We start from the raw sequence: 17,015 nt of genomic DNA, 5'->3' as shown, positions 1-17,015 counted from the left end.
CACAGTGAAAGTACGTACATACCCCAACCAGAAGCCATGGATTACAGGCAACATCGGCACTGAGCTAAAGGGTAGAGCTGCCACTTTCAAGGAGTGGGACTCTAACCCGGACGTTTATAAGAAATCCTGATATGCCCTCAGACGAACCATCAAACAGACAAGGCATAAATACAGGACTAAGATTGAATCCTACTACACTGTCTTTGATGCTTGTCGGATGTGGCAGAGCTTGCAAACTATTACGGAAGCCCAGGCGTAAGCTACCCAGTGACACAAGCCTACCAGACAAACTAAATTACTTCTATGCGCGCTTCAAGGCAAGCAACACTGAAGAATGCCTGAGAGCACCAGCTGTTCCAGGCGACTGTGTTATCACCCTCGCCGTAGCTGATGTGAGTAAGACCTTTAAACAGGTCAACAGACAGTTTACCAGGACGTGACCACCGAGCATGCGTTGACCAACTGGCAAGTGTCTTCACTGACGTTTTCAACCTGTCCCTGGCCGAGCCTGTAACCTACATGTTTCAAGCAGACCACCATAGTGGCTGCAACTGACTCGTAGCACTCATGTCTGTAGCCATGAAGTGGTTTGAAAGGCTGATCATGGCTCACATCAACACTATCATCCCAGAAACCCTAGACCCACTCCAATTTGCATACAGCCCCAACAGATCCACAGATGGCGTAATTTCTATTGCACTCAACACTGCCCTTTCCCACCTGAACAAAAGGAACACCTATGTGAGAATGCTATTCATTGCCTACAGCTCAGCGTTCAACACCATAGTACCCTCAAAGCTCATCACTAAGCTAAGGACCCTGGGACTAAACACCTCCCTCTGCAACTGTATCCTGGACATCCTGACGGGCCACACCCAGGTGCTAAGAGTAGGCAACAACACATCTGCCACACTGATCCTCAACATGTGGGTCCCTCAGTGGTGCGTGCCTAGTGCCCCCCTGACGCACACTACTCCCTTTCACCCATGACAGCGTGGCCAAGCACGACTCCAGCGCCATCATTAAGTTTGCAGATGACACAACGGTGTCGTCGGTGATCAGGCCTACCACCGACAACAATGAGACAGCCTATAGGGATGAGGTCAGAGACCTGGAAGTGCGGTACCAGGATAACAACCTCTCCCTCAACGTGATCAAAACAAAGGAGATGATCGTGGACTACAGGAAACGGAGGCCCAAGCACATTCCATTTCTCAGTGACGGGGCTGTAGTGAAGCAGGTTGAGAGTTTCAAGTTCCTTGGTGTCCACTTCACCAACAAACTATCATGGTCCAAACACACCAAGACACACCACGACAACGCCTATTCCCCCTCAGGAGACTGAAGAGATTTAGCATGGGTCCTCAGATCCTCAACAGCTGCACCATCAAGAGCATCCTGACTGGTTCCATCACTGCCTGGTATGGCAACTGCTCAGCCTCCGATCGCAAGGTGCTACAGAGGGTAGTGTGTACTAGTGGTCGACCGATTAATCAGAATTGCCGATTAATTAGGGCCGATTTCAAGTTTTCATAACAATCGTAAATCGGTATTTTGGACACAGATTTGGCCGTTTTTTTAATATACACTGCTCAAAAAAATAAAGGGAACACTAAAATAACACATCCTAGAATGAATGAATGAAATATTGTTATTGAATACTTTTTTCTTTACATAGTTGAATGTGCTGACAACAAAATCACACAAAAATGATCAATGGAAATCAAATGTATCAACTCATAGAGGTCTGAATTTGGAGTCACACTCAAAATTAAAGTGGAAAACCACACTACAGGCTGATTCAACGTTGATGCAATGTCCTTAAAACGAGTCAAAATGAGGCTCAATAGTGTGTGTGGCCTCCACGTGCCTGTATGACCTCCCTACAATGCCTGGGCATGCTCCTGATGAGGTGGCGGATGGTCTCCTGAGGGATCTCTTCACAGACCTGGACTAAAGCATCCGCGAACTCCTGGACAGTCTGTGGTGCAACGTGGCGTTGATGGATGGCGCGAGGCATGATGTCCCAGATGTGCTCAATTGGATTTTGGTCTGAGGAACGGGCGGGCCAGTCCATAGCATCAATGCCTTCCTCTTGCAGGAACTGCTGACACACTCCAGCCACATGAGGTCTAGCATTGTCTTGCATTAGGAGGAACCCAGAGCCAACCGCACCAGCATATGGTCTCACAAGGGGTCTGAGGATCTCATCTCGGTACCTAATGGCAGTCAGGCTACCTCTGGCGAGCACATGGAGGGCTGTGCGGCCCCCCAAAGAAATGCCACCCACACCATGACTGACCCACCGCCAAACCGGTCATGCTGGAGGATGTTGCAGGCAGCAGAACGTTCTCCACGGCATATCCAGACTCTGTCACATCTGTCACATGTGCTCAATGTGAACCTGCTTTCATCTGTGAAGAGCACAGTGCGCCAGTGGCGAATTTGCCAATCTTGATGTTCTCTGGCAAATGCCAAACGTCCTGCACGGTGTTGGGCTGTAAGCACAACCCCCACCTCATACCTCGGACCCTCATACCACCCTCATGGAGTCTGTTTCTGACCGTTTGAGCAGACACATGCACATTTGTGGCCTGCTGGAGGTCATTTTGCAGGGCTCTGGCAGTATTCCTCTTGCTCCTTTTTGCACAAAGGCGGAGGTAGCGGTCCTGCTGCTGGGTTGTTGCCTTCCTACGGCCTCCTCCACGTCTTCTGATGTACTGGCCTGTCTTCTGGTAGCGCCTCCATGCTCTGGACACTATGCTGACAGACACAGCAAACCTTCTTGCCACAGCTCGCATTGATGTGCCATCCTGGATGAGCTGCACTACCTGAGCCTCTTGTGTGGGTTGTAGACTCCGTCTCATGCTACCACTAGAGTGAAAGCACCGCCAGCATTCAAAAGTGACCAAAACATCAGCCAGGAAGCATAGGAACTGAGAAGTGGTCTGTGGTCACCACCTGCAGAACCACTCCTTTATTGGGGATGTCTTGCTAATTGCCTATAATTTCCACCTGTTGTCTATTCCATTTGCACAACAGCATGTGAAATTTATTGTCAATCAGTGTTGCTTCCTAAATGGACAGTTTGATTTCACAGAAGTGTGATTGACTTGGATTTACATTGTGTTGTTTAAGTGTTCCCTTTATTTTTTAGAGCATTGTATATGTTTTTACACCTTTATTTAACTAGGTAAGTCAGATAAGAACACAGTTTTATTTTCAATGACGGCCTAGGAGCAGTGGGTTTTTTACCTTGACAGCTCGGGGATTCAATCTTGCAAACTTACAGTTAACTAGTCCAAAGCTCTAACCACCTGCCTCTCATTGCACTCCACATTACGCGAATGCAGTATGAAGCAAAGGTAAGTTGCTAGCTAGCATTAAACTTATCTTATAAAAAACAATCAATCAATCAATCAATCATAATCACTATTTAACTACACATGGTAGTACACATGATATTACTAGTTTATCTAGCGTGTCCTGCGTTGCACATAATCGATGTGGTGGGCATTCGCGAAAAAGGACTGTCGTTGCTCCAACGTGTACCTAACCATAAACATCAATGCCTTTCTTAAAATCAATACACAAGTATATATTTTTAAACCTGCTTATTTAGTTAATATTGCCTGCTAACATGAATTACTTTTAACGAGGTAAATTGTGTCACTTCTCTTGCAACAGAGTCAGGGTATATGCAGCAGTTTGGGCCGCCTGGCTCATTTCGAACTGTGTGAAGACTATTTTTCCTAACAAATACGGCCAACTTTGCCAAACGGGGGATGATGTACCAAAAGCGCATTTGCGAAAAAAGCACAATCGTTGCACGAATGTACCTAACCATAAACACCAATGCCTTTCTTAAAGGAAGTATATATATATATTTTTTTAAACCTGCATATTTAGCTAAAATAATTCCAGGTTAGCAGGCAATATTACCCAGTTGAAATTGTGTCACTTCTCTTGAGTTCATTGCACGAGGAGTCAGGGTATATGCAACAGTTTGGGCCGCTTGGCTCGTTGTGAACTAATTTGCCAGAATTTTACGTAATTATGACATAACATTGAAGGTTGTGCAATGTAACAGCAGTATTTAGATTTAGGGATGCCACCCGTGAAATACATTAAAATACATAACGGTTCCGTATTTCACTGAAAGAATAAACGTTTTGTTTTCAAAATTATAGTTTCCAGATTCGACCATATTAATGACCTAAGGCTCGTATTTCTGTGTGTTATTATGTTGTAATTAAGTCTAGGATTTGATATTTGATAGAGCAGTCTGACTAAGCAGTGGTAGGCGGCAGCAGGCTCGTAAGCATTCATTCAAACAGGACTTTCGTGTGTTTGCCATCAGCTCTTCGCTGTGCTTCAAGCATTGAGCTGTTTATGACTTCAAGCCTATCAATTCCCGAGATTAGGCTGGTGTAACCGATGTGAATCTGCTAGCTAGTTAGCGGGGTGTGCGCTAATAGCGTTTCAAACGTCACGCGCTCTGAGACCTGGAGTAGTTGTGGAGCGATGGGTAACGATGCTTTGAGGGTGGCTGTTGTCAATGTGTTCCTGGTTCGAGCCCGGGTAGGGGCGAGGAGAGGGACGGAAGCTATACTGTTACACTGGCAATACTAAAGTGCCTATAAGAACATCCAATAGTCAAAGGTATATGAAATACAAATGGTATAGAGAGAAATAGTCCTATAAATACTATATTAGCTACAACCTAATACCTCTTACTTTGGAATATTGAAGTCTCATGTTAAAAGGAACCACCAGCTTTCATATGTTCTCATGTTCTGAGCAAGGAACTTAAACGTTAGCTTTTTTACATGGCACATATTGCACTTTTACTTTCTTCTCCAACACATTGTTTTTGCATTATTTAAACCAAATTGAACAGGTTTCATTATTTATTTGATGCTAAATTGATTTTTATTGATGTATTATATTAAGTTAAAATAAGTGTTCATTCAGTATTGTTGTAATTGTCATTATTACATTTACATTTACATTTAAGTCATTTAGCAGACGCTCTTATCCAGAGCGACTTACAATTATTACAAATGAATTTAAAAAATCGTCAGATTAATCGGTATCGGCTTTCTTTGGTCCTCCAATAATTGGTATCGGTATCGGCGTTGAAAAATCATAATCGATCGACCTCTAGTGTGTACAGCCCAGAAAATCACTGGGGCCAAGCTCCCTGCCATCCAGGATTTCTATACCAGGCAGTGTCAGAGGAAAGCCCTAAATTTTATCAACATATCGAATGCGCGACTCAAGCTGGCAGCATTCTGGATCATTGCTACTCTAACTTCCGCGATGCATACAAAGCCCTCCCCTGCCCTCCTTTCGGCAAATCTGACCATGACTCCATGTTGTTGCTCCCTGCCTATAGACAGAGACTAAAACAGGAAACGTCCGTGCTCAGGTCTGTTCAACGCTGGTCTGACCAATCGGATTCCACGCTTCAAGATTGCTTCGATCAGGTGGACCCGGATATGTTCCAGATAGCCTCAGACAACAACATTGATGTATACGCTGACTCGGTGAGCGAGTTTATTAGCAAGTGTATCGGTGATGTTGTACCCACGGTGACTAATTAAAACCTTCCCTAACCAGAAACGGTGGATTGATGGCAACATTCGCGCAAAACTGAAAATGCAAACCACTGCTTTTAAGCATGGCAAGGCGACCGGAAACATGACCGAATACAAACAGTGTAGCTATTCCCTCCACAAGGCAATCATACAAGCTAAGCGTCAGTATAGAGACAAAGTAGAGTTGCAATTCAACTGCTCAAACACGAGACGTATGTGGTAGGGTCTACAGTCAATCACGGACCACAAAAAGAAAACCAGCCCTGTCGCGGACACCGACGTCTTGCTCCCAGACAAATTAAACAACTTCTTTGCTCGCTTTGAGGACAATACAGTGCCACTGTCATGGTCCGCTACCAAAACCTGTGGGCTCTCCTTCACCATGGCCAATGTGAGTAAAACATTTAAATGTGTTAACCCTCACAAGGCTCCCAGATGGCATACCGAGCCGCGTCCTCAGAGCATGCACAGACCAGCTGGCTGGTGTGTTTACGGACATATTTAATCAATCCCTATCCAAGTTTGCTGTGCCCACATGCTTCAAGAAGGCCACCATTGTTCCTGTTCCCAAGAAAGCTACGGTAACTAAGCTAAACAACTATCGCCCCGTAGCACTCACTTCTGTCATCATGAAGTGCTTTGAGAGACTAGTCAAGGATCATATCACCTCCTCCCTATCTGATACCCTAGACCCACTCCAATTTGCTTACCGCCCCGAAAAAGGCCAACAAACGGCGCAATCTCAATCACACTGCATACTGTCGTATCCCATCTGGACAAGAGGAATACCTTTGTAGGAATGCTGTTCATCGACTACAGCTCAGCATTTAACACCATAGTACCCTCCAAACCAGGGTCTCGACCCCGTCCTGTGCAACTGTGTCCTGGACTTTCTGACGGGCCGCCCCCTGGTGGTGAGAGTAGGAAACAACATCTCCACCCCGCTGGTCCCCCACAAGGGTGCGTTCTCAGCCCTCTCCTGTACTCCCCATTCACTCATGACTGCGTGGCCATGTACACCTCCAACTCAATCAAGTTTGCAGACGACACTACAGTGGTAGGCTTGATTACCAACAACGATCCACATCGACGGGACAGTAGTGGAGAAGGTGGAATGTTTTAAGTTCCTCGGTGTACACATCACGGACAAACTGAAATGGGCCACCCACACAGACAGCGCGGTGAAGAAGGCGCAACAGCGCCTCTTCAACCTCAGGAGGCTGAAGAAATGTGTCTTGTCACCGAAAACACTCACAAACCTTTACAGATGCACAATTGAGAGCGTCCTGTCGGGCTGTATTACAGCCTGGTACGGCAACTGCTCCACCCACAGCCTTAAGGCTCTCCAGAGGGTAGTGCGTTCTGCATAACGCATCACCGGGGGCAAACTACCTGCCAAGTCTAGGTCCAAAATGCTTCTGAACAGCTTCTACCCCCAAGCCATATGACTGCTGAACAGCTAATCAAATGGCTACCCAGGATTGACCGGTATCCCCTGTATATAGCCTCCACATTGACTCTGTACCGGTACCCCCTGTATATAGCCTCCACATTGACTCTGTACCGGTACCCCCTGTATATAGCCTCCACATTGACTCTGTACCGGTACCCCCTGTATATAGCCTCCACATTGACTCTGTACCAGTACCCCCTGTATATAGCCTCCACATTGACTCTGTACCGGTACCCCCTGTATATAGCCTCCACATTGACTCTGTACCAGTACCCCCTGTATATAGCCTCCACATTGACTCTGTACCGGTACCCCCTGTATATAGCCTCCACATTGACTCTGTACCAGTACCCCCTGTATATAGCCTCCACATTGACTCTGTACCAGTACCCCCTGTATATAGCCTCCACATTGACTCTGTACCGGTACCCCCTGTATATAGCCTCCACATTGACTCTGTACCGGTACCCCCTGTATATAGCCTCCACATTGACTCTGTACCAGTACCCCCTGTATATAGCCTCCACATTGACTCTGTACCGGTACCCCCTGTATATAGCCTCCACATTGACTCTGTACCGGTACCCCCTGTATATAGCCTCCACATTGACTCTGTACCGGTACCCCCTGTATATAGCCTCCACATTGACTCTGTACCAGTACCCCCTGTATATAGCCTCTTTATTATTATTTTATTGTTGATCTTATATTTTTTACTTTATCTAGTAAATATTTTTTCTTAACTCTTATTTTTCATAAAACTGCATTGTTGGTTAAGGGCTTGTAAAGTAAGCATTTCATGGCCAGGTCGACACCTGTGTATTCGGCGCATGTGACAAATAACATTTGATTTGGTTACATGACATTGCAGCACATACAGCAAAAAAACAAGTGAAGTGACGCAAATCGAGAAAGTCATAAATACATTCTTACTTATACTCACATTCATTCCACAGTCACTGTAAGGTTATGATCAGTTCACCTGGAATAGTCCGAAGTTAACCGGGGATGTTACATTTGATGTTAGATGGCCAAGTTGCCAGATCTGTGTTGTTATAGCCACACCAGAACCAGACGTGGCAACCACAGGCTCCCAGTAAGTTGGTTAACTATAATCAGTGGGCCGGTCTTCCCTCTTCTGTTATGGGGGATTTGCTGGGGGCTGTTGTTGATTTGAAGTGGTATTCCATTATCTCCAGGCGACTGGCATTGCTAGGCAACCCTACACCAGGAGGAAGGCATCCATAATAATCCACCCCCAAATACTGTCAGAAGGAGTTTGGGGTGGGACAGGGCTTGGGGTTGCGTGTGTGTGTGTGTGGGGGGGGGGGGGGTATGGGGCTGCTGGGGTGAGTGGACGTTTAGTGGAGTGGAGGAGTGTGTTTTGGGGGAAATGAATGGCTAGGGGGTTGTGTTTGGTGTGTTTTGAGGGGAGGGGGGTGGGTTGTGGAATGGTAATCAGTATGTTTACAATGGCCTGAGGTGGAGTCCTGCAGCTTCTAGAGAAACAGGAGGAGAGAGGAGGACAGAGAGAGAAGCAGGGGAAGACGGTGAGGAAGCAACAAGGGACAAGAAAGAAAGAAAGAAAGACAGGCAGGAGGAAGTAGAGACAGCTGGTGGAGAGCAACATTCCCAAAGAAAGTGTGAGAAAAATAGAGGGAAACGGGAGAGTAGTGAATCAGTGAGTGCTAAAGACTCATTGCAAGAGGTGGGCTCCACATTTTGTTCTCGTGTCCACTCCTCCAAGCCAAACTAGTGTTCTGCTCCGAACAGACTTCAAGAAGCAGCCAATGGGATGGATGTTCTGCAACTTGACTAACTCTGAGGTTGTTGTGTCTTGTATGAGGTGTATGTGTGTGTGTTTATGTGCGTGCCCGTATCTGTTGCTGTGTGTGTGCGTGCATGCGTGTACCTGTCTCTGTGTGTGTGTGTGTGTGTGTGTGTGTGTGTGTGTGTGTGTGTGTGTGTGTGTGTGTGTGTGTGTGTGTGTGTGTGTGTGTGTGTGTGTGTGTGTGTGTGTGTGTGTGTGTGTGTGTGTGTGTCTGGTACGATGTGTGTCTGACACCATACGTATGTGGACGCGTTTCTACCAGACTTTGAAGAGCAGCTGTATGACACCAAGCTAACAGGCCAGACGTTCCGCCACCCAACAGCTTCCTCCCAGAGTTCTGACGACACGTCCACCACCCTCAGTCGCTCCCCTGTCTCCCTCAACAACAAGAGACCTGAATTCATCTTCCTGGTAAATATTAACACCTTCATTTGGTTTAACTTGTACTTTAACTTACCTTTACTGACCTGTATTTCGTTCTTGTACAAGTTGTATTTATTGCACAAATGTTCTACAGCTGATTTTTAGGTGCTGGGGACTATGTGTCTGGATATGCTAGCATGTTGTTTGATAACGGAAATACATTTTTTCCCCTTGCTACGATTTGAAGTTGACAGCTTGATTTCAAACAGAAAATTTGAGTTGTCAATCGGAAAAGTCCCAACACAAATATTCTCCAGTCTAGGAATCTAAGTGTACCTCCTTCCTTCCTGTCACCCCTCCTCCATCACCTATACCCTCTCCTCCCTCCTCCTCTTCAGCCGGCGTCTAAGGGGCAGGTGTGTGAGGAGGATGAGACCTCCTCAGTAAATATCAGTAGGGGTACAGACCCGTCCCCCTCTCCTTCCCCATCCCCCTGTGGGTCAGATCGCCCTCTAGTGGGGTGGAGCAGCACCTCCCTGGGACCCCCCGTGGCCGAGAAACCTCGTTGGCACCTGGGACGACGCACCCCCGCTCATCTGCTATCCCTCGACATCACAGGTAGGAGAGTGGGTAGTGTGTGTGTGTGGGTGTGTGCTTGTGTTTTTCATTTGATTTGATTTAAAATGAACCTTTATTTAACTACTTTTATTTAAGCTACCTTTGGGGCAATGGTGAGATGATGAGAGAGAGAGAGAGAGAGAGAGAGAGAGAGAGAGAGAGAGAGAGAGAGAGAGAGAGAGAGAGAGAGAGAGAGAGAGAGAGAGAGAGAGGGTGCAGAAGAAAGCACACATGGATACAGTGCATCTAAGTGGAAATCAGGTTCCCACCTAAAATACTCAACACACCTAACCTTACCAAGCTAGTCTCAACACACCTAACCTTACCATCACACCAAACCTTACCAAAACACCTAACCTTACCAAAACACCTAACCTTACCAACACACCTAACCTTACCAACACACCTAACCTTACCAACACACCTAACCTTACCAACACACCTACCCTTATCAAGCTAGTCTCAACACACCTAACCTTACCAACACACCTAACCTTACCAACACACCTAACCTTACCAACACACCTACTCTTATCAAGCTAGTCTCAACACACCTAACCTTACCAAAACACCTTACCAACACACCTAACCTTACCAACACACCTAACCTTACCAACACACCTAACCTTACCAACACACCTACCCTTATCAAGCTAGTCTCAACACACCTAACCTTACCAACACACCTAACCTTACTAACACACCTAACCTTACCAACACACCTAACCTTACCAACACACCTAACCTTACCAACACACCTAACCTTACCAACACACCTAACCTTACTAACACACCTAACCTTACTAACACACCTAACCTTACTAACACACCTAACCAACACACCTAACCTTACCAACACACCTAACCTTACTAACACACCTAACCTTACTAACACACCTAACCTTACTAACACACCTAACCTTACCAACACACCTAACCTTACCAACACACCTAACCTTACTAACACACCTAACCTTACCAACACACCTAACCTTACCAACACACCTAACCTTACTAACACACCTAACCTTACCAACACACCTAACCTTACTAACACACCTAGGGGTGCGTAAGTGTGCGTATGTAAGCATCACTGCATACAGAATCTGAATTGTTTATCCTGTCTATTTGGTTACATTCTATCTACTCTATTTTCTGTCATCTATTTATGTTTTGTGTGTGTGTGTTTCTGTGTGAGTGAGTGAGTGCGTGCGTTTTTGGTAGTATGCTCTGGTCATCATAGCTGCAGCATTCTGACACTCACCCTATAACCTCCTCCTAGTTTTGGCATAGTAACTGCTTTGTCATTGGATGCCTCCTCTCCCCCTCCTTTCCCATCCTCCATCTCCCCTCTCCTCTTAATTCTCATCCATCTACAGTAGAATATCTCACTCTCTTTCAGAACTCTCTCTCTCTCACTGCATCTTTCTCTCTCAATCTATCTTTTATTCTTCCCTTGCTCTCGCTCTCTCTTCTCCCCTCACTCTCATTTTCCCAGAATCTTTCTTTCGCTCCATCATTCTCCCTGCATTTCTATCTCGCTCCATCATTCTCCCTGCATCTCCCTGTCTCTGTCGCTCTCTGTCTCTCTCTCTGTCTCTGTCTCTCTCCGTCTCTCTGTCTGTCTGTCTCTCTCTCTGTCTTTTTCTCTCTCTCTGTCTCTCTCTCTCTCTTTCTCTCTGTATGTCTCTCTCTCTCTCTCTCTCTCTCTCTCTCTGTATCTCTCTGTCTCTGTCTCTGTCTCTGCCTCTGTCTCTCTCTCTCTCTCTCTCTCTCTGTGTCTGTCTGTCTGTCTCTCTGTGTCTCTCTGTCTCTCTCTCTGTTTGTGTGTCTCTGAGTTAGGTGTTAGCTTGGTAATGTTAGGTGTGTTGTGTATTTTAGGTGGGCACCTGATTTCCAGTTAGTTAGATGCACTGTATCCATGTATGTTTTCTGCTGCACCCTCTCTTTCATCATCTTGCCATTGCCCCAATGACAGAACAGGTAGCTGTTGCCATGGTAATGCCCAGCTCTTCCTTCATTCCACTCCTCTATCTGAAAAAAAAGCTGCAGAGGGAGAGGGAAAGAGAGAAAAAGAGAGATGGCGAAAGAGCGAGAGAAATGAGGGAAGGAGAGAAATTGGTAGAGTGAAATATATATATTGCAGAGAGTTGTTTTCCTCTTCCTCTTCCTTGCACGAGACCTGAGATGACTATGTAGAAGGTAATGAGTTACCCAATGTCTTTGAACTTCAAATATGGTTTCAGTCTTAATGTAGGCAAGCGCAGGAAAACATTATTCTGCTGTTAAGTGAGTCAGTATGCTTCCTCATTATCAATGAGACCACCTCTCTTTTTGTCCATGAGTAACTCAATACTCTCTCTCTCTCTCTCTCTCTCTCTCTCTCTCTCTCTCTCTCTCTCTCTCTCTCTCTCTCTCTCTCTCTCTCTCTCTCTCTCTCTCTCTCTCTCTCTCTCTCTCTCTCTCTCTCTCTCTCTCTCTCTCTCTCTCTCTCTCTCTCTCTCTCTCTCTCTCTCTCTCTCTCTCTCTCTCTCTCTTTCTCGCTCTCTCTCTCTCTCTCCCTAGGTGAGGGTAAACTCTTGGGCGTAGACCTCCTCCAGGGATCCTGTTCCCCCTCTCCGTCCCTGGGCTGTGGTGGAGGAGGCCAGCCCCGGTCTCTGGAGCCTGTCACAGACACCCCTGTCCAGCACATACCCCTGAGAAAGACCCATAGTGACCTGGACCCCAGCTTCAGCCTTCCCCAGTCCCCCAGGAACCCCCCTCCTACCCTGGGCACCATGGACCACTCTGCCGCCCTCCTCTGCACCAACTCCCCCTCTCAGTCCTGGAACGGCCCCAAGGGCTCCACCTTCTCCCCGGGAGCCTGGAACGAGGCCTATAGTTATAGTTTAGCTCCAAGTCCGCTGGGGAAGGGACCGGCGACCATGCCCAAGGGAGCAAGGATGGTGGGGATGGTTGCGGGGCAGGGTGGGGAGTTGATGTGCCCCTCTCAGACCAGTTTGGGACTCTCCGTGAGCTCGGGGTCACAGTCTCACTCTAGTTCGTTCACGTCAATATCAGAACCTTCCGGACACAGGCACCCAGGCACCATAGGGATGATGATGGGGAGGCGGAGCGAGACAGAGGGGGCGGCATCTAGCCCCACTGACGAACGGAGTGGTCTGGAGAGAGGGATGGGAGGAGTCGAGAGAAGGGAGAGGTCGGCGCGTTCTGTCGCCGCCGCCAATGCATTTAAGTTCCGTGAGCGTTCTCTTTCCACGCCGACGGATTCCGGCTCGTTCTGCTCCACGGACAACATCTGCGGCGGGATGTACGGCCTCGGTGGACTACCTGGAGCCGGTAATGGGACAAATGGGAACGGTGGCGGCGTTTTAACAGAGATGCGCCACCCACACCACCATTACCCTGGCGGCGAGGGGGGTGAGAGGGGCGAGAGCTATGCCCTCTTCTACCCCAGCGGGAGCTCCGAGGATGGGAGCAACAGCATTGACAACGTCTCCGTAACCGACGGCAACTTCACCCCGGGCGGTCGCCTACGGTTACGTTCTCGCTCCATCTCGCTGAAGAAGTCCAAACGCAAACCCCCTCCACCCGTCCGGAGCGTCTCGCTCGTGAAGAATTTAGGAGACGCCGAGGGGCGCGTGCATGGCCACAACGGAGGGCACTACCGGGACGGCCGCCCCAAATCCCTGCACATCCCCCGGGACCACCTCCAGGACTTCCAGCCAGACTTCCTCCTACCCTCCTCCTCCCTCTCCAAGGCCGATCTGGAGGAGCCTGAGCTGGGCCACGGCGGCGTGGACGGACCCCCTAGCCTCGAGGTCCACGGACCAGACACAACAGAGCTGTCCTTCCCAGCCCACTGGCAGCTGGAGGAGTGGAAAGCTTCTGATCCCTACAGGTCGTTGTCTGGGTCTAGTACAGCCACAGGGACGACTGTTATAGAGTGCATGAAGGTAAGAGAGTCCTATACACAAAGGGCCCTATTCAGACATGAGATAAGTTGACTAACATGAAGTCAAATTTTGACTTAAGTCCATGTTAAGTCTACTTATCTCAAGTGTGAATAGGGCCATTAGCACTTCCCTTAGTCACAGGTTTTTGGTATTTTGCTGTTTGTACTGTCTATACAGTGGGGAGAAGAAGTATGTGATACACTGCCGATTTTGAAGGTTTTCCTACTTACAAAGCATGTAGAGGTCTGTAATTGTTATCATAGGTACACTTCAACTGTGAGAGACGGAATCTAAAACAAAAATCCAGAAAATTACATTGTATGATTTTTAAGTACTTAACTTCCTTTCTCACACTGATTGAGTAGTTTAAATGTAATGTTGAGCTCTCTCTCTTTCATGTGTTTTTGTGCATACCTGTTAACAAGAGTTCTGTCCGTGGTGCTGAATGCACAGTGTACTTTTCCCTCTGTGTAGTTCATTGCGTGTTTAATAATGAAAATACCTACCGAAAGGAGAACATGGATGTGGTTTATTTCTGTGCAAGTACAATAAGTAGCACATCTGGTGATTTACAGTGTAGATATATTTGTCAACACAGTCATACACATGATGTATAATCCTGTAATATGATTCTGGCCCGACATATTCGTTTGTGGCCCTCTATGGAAAAGAATTACCCAGGCCTGGTCTATATTGTGTCATGCAGCGTTGCCCAAACCTCTTCCTGGAAATCTACAGTCCTGTAGGTTTTCAGTCCAACCCAAACCAAACTAAGTACCTGACTCATCTAGTTAAGGCCTTGGTGAGCAGCTAATAAGTGGACTGAAAACCTACTGGACACTAGATCTCTAGAAAGAGGGTTGGGCAGCCCTGGTTTAATGTAGGATTTTTTTCTGATGTGCGACCAGGAAGATGATTGTCATGTTTTTAACCATTCATGTCTAATACATTTAATCGAATCACATTTAATTGAATCTAAGGTTCGGGGCAGCTCCGAGTCTCTCCTGGACTCTCCCTCCACCTCCAGAGCCACCTCCCCCTCCCTGCTCTCCATTGAGGCAGAGTCGACCAAAGCTTCCTCCCCCTTCAAGCCACCAGGACTCATGTCCCCCTCCAGCGGCTACTCTAGCCAGTCAGAAACTCCGACGCCCATCACCCCCTCCAACCAGGTGGTAGGAACACCAACAGGGCCCGCCTGCACGTTGGGGTGTAAGATGCGCCCCAAAATCCCAGAGAGGAAGTCTTCGTTGCCAGCTACATCACCACGGGACCCTGCCGCCCGATCGAGGCTGTCCTTCGAGATGCCGGTTAACGCTCATCTGGATTTGTCCTCCATCAAACCAAAACAGAAGGCCAGCCGGCGCCATTCTGACACGTCCACCGCCAGTAAGCCCGGTAAACTGAGTGCTGGCAGCCAATCAACTCTCCCAGTGGTGACCACGAACGAGCTCCGGAACATCCGCCTGCGTTCTGTCTCCCGTACTGACCTGGAGGACTGCCTTGATGGAGCCTCTAATGACATCATTGAGGAGGAGCAGGGTCGCGACCTTTCCCCCCCTCCTGTCACCCCCGGTTGCATCCCCGGCCCCCTCGTTGCCCCCAGACCCAAACCCCCTGTGGCCTTCAAGCCCCCATTACCCAAACGCCCCCTCAACATCCTCCTCAAGTCCCCTTCCTCCTCCCCCGTTGCTTCCGACTCCCCCCCTGCCTCCCCTGTTGACCCTCCCCGGCCCATGCCTAACCCCAGCATCTACATGGTGGTAGGTAGGAAGCCCAAGCTGAAGAAAGCCTTCCCTCACACCCCCACCAGCCCCTTTAGACCCCAGGAACATCCCCAAACCTTCCCCCTCCACTACCCCCAGAGCCTCTACGATGCTTCCTCCTTCCCCCACACCCGGTCCCTGTACGATCTGCCTCCTCTCCCCCTGCCCCAGCCCCTCCTGGAGGACCCCTCCATGGAGCCGGAGTTCAACCCTGACTTGGAGCTCCGTCTTGGGCCTGAGGATGGAGGATCACTCCCCTCTCCCTGCAGTAACCAGGAAGTGCTGGAGACTCAGGATAAGAGCAAGTCTCTACCTAGCAGGATGACCATATCCTGTCTGGCTGAATTGGACAAGAAGAAACCCAAGGTAGGCCAGCTGAATGGGTTACGGTTCAATGAATGCCTTTTCTTTGGTTCTGTGGTCAGTCAGTCAATTCTCTCTCTCTCTCTCTCTCTCTCTCTCTCTCTCTCTCTCTCTCTCTCTCTCTCTCTCTCTCTCTCTCTCTCATAAACATATACAGTATATTGTCTGCATGTATTTATTTGCTACATGGCACATTGTCCTTTGGTTATTATGTACACCACTAATAACAAATCGCTCCCCAAGGTTCCTCCTCCGGTTCCAAAGAAGCCCAACGTCCTGCTTCTTCCCTCCAACGGTACCACCGACAGACAGGGAACACAGACAGACTGCCCTGCCGCCCTCCGCTCTCCCGTTGGAGCGTTCCCACCAGAAGAGATTCCCGGGAAAGAGGAAAACCAGGAAAATTACCTGGGAATAGGGACGGATGAGGAAAGCTCCATGGAGTCTTCATTACAGGACTCTTCTTTTACAGACGTGGAGGGGAGGCTCAGCATTACAGAGACAGGCAGAAGTATGTTTACAATGTTATGATGGGAAATGAATAAGTGAAAATCAAATTAGCTGGAATTCAGATCCTGTCAGGGGTGAAAGTGTTACAGTGCACAACTTCCTTTCCGGTTTCACTTCAATCGTAGTTGAAATGTAAGTGGTTACCATCGCAAATGAAAAACCATAACTACCAATATTGTTTTGATTGGTCATTGTTAATTGTTTTATTCATTTATTGATTGATATCCATTGATAGAAATGTTTCTTGTTTTCATTGGTCCGTCGTCAGAGAGTAACTGACCAATCACATTGTTTCCAGGTGATGATGCGGAGAGTGTTGAGGAGAGCGGTTCGGTCGTTAGTGACAAGACGGAACTCCACATCACAGAGGAAATGGATGATGATGTCAGAGGACACACACCTACCACACACACCACAGAGGACCTGTTCACCAAAATACACAGGTATGCCAATACACACGCACACACGCACACACGCACACACGCTTGCGCACACACACACACACACACACACACACACACACACACACACACACACACACACACACACACACACACA

General features: G+C 47.9%; 1 protein-coding gene and 2 long non-coding RNA genes across 6 annotated transcripts in view; 1 reads left to right on the top strand and 2 right to left on the bottom strand.

Moving 5' to 3' along the window:
• The window catches only part of LOC127906784 (uncharacterized), a 95,984-nt gene that overhangs the window by 34,773 nt on the left and 44,196 nt on the right, over window positions 1-17,015 (bottom strand). The gene's annotated exons all lie outside the window — the stretch shown is intronic.
• nhsl2 (NHS-like 2) overlaps window positions 1-17,015 on the top strand; it is a 148,026-nt gene that overhangs the window by 124,483 nt on the left and 6,528 nt on the right. For all 4 annotated transcript variants that reach the window (XM_052460011.1, XM_052460012.1, XM_052460013.1 and 1 more), the window contains exons 3-8: window positions 9,147-9,295; window positions 9,646-9,865; window positions 12,431-13,821; window positions 14,802-15,950; window positions 16,191-16,458; window positions 16,756-16,900. In XM_052460011.1, coding sequence (XP_052315971.1) covers window positions 9,147-9,295; window positions 9,646-9,865; window positions 12,431-13,821; window positions 14,802-15,950; window positions 16,191-16,458; window positions 16,756-16,900 — 3,322 coding nt within the window. The remainder of the gene's footprint in view (window positions 1-9,146; window positions 9,296-9,645; window positions 9,866-12,430; window positions 13,822-14,801; window positions 15,951-16,190; window positions 16,459-16,755; window positions 16,901-17,015) is intronic.
• LOC127906785 (uncharacterized) lies at window positions 10,187-10,925 on the bottom strand. Its single transcript, XR_008062842.1, has 3 exons — window positions 10,714-10,925; window positions 10,436-10,646; window positions 10,187-10,393 (listed from the first exon to the last, which is right to left on the bottom strand). It is a non-coding gene; the product is annotated as an uncharacterized LOC127906785 (long non-coding RNA).

This window comes from Oncorhynchus keta, chromosome 13 (assembly GCF_023373465.1).
Source record: "Oncorhynchus keta strain PuntledgeMale-10-30-2019 chromosome 13, Oket_V2, whole genome shotgun sequence".
Lineage (NCBI taxonomy): Eukaryota > Metazoa > Chordata > Actinopteri > Salmoniformes > Salmonidae > Oncorhynchus > Oncorhynchus keta.
Note: the sequence above shows the minus strand (reverse complement) of the source record. Positions and strands in the feature narration are given on the sequence as shown.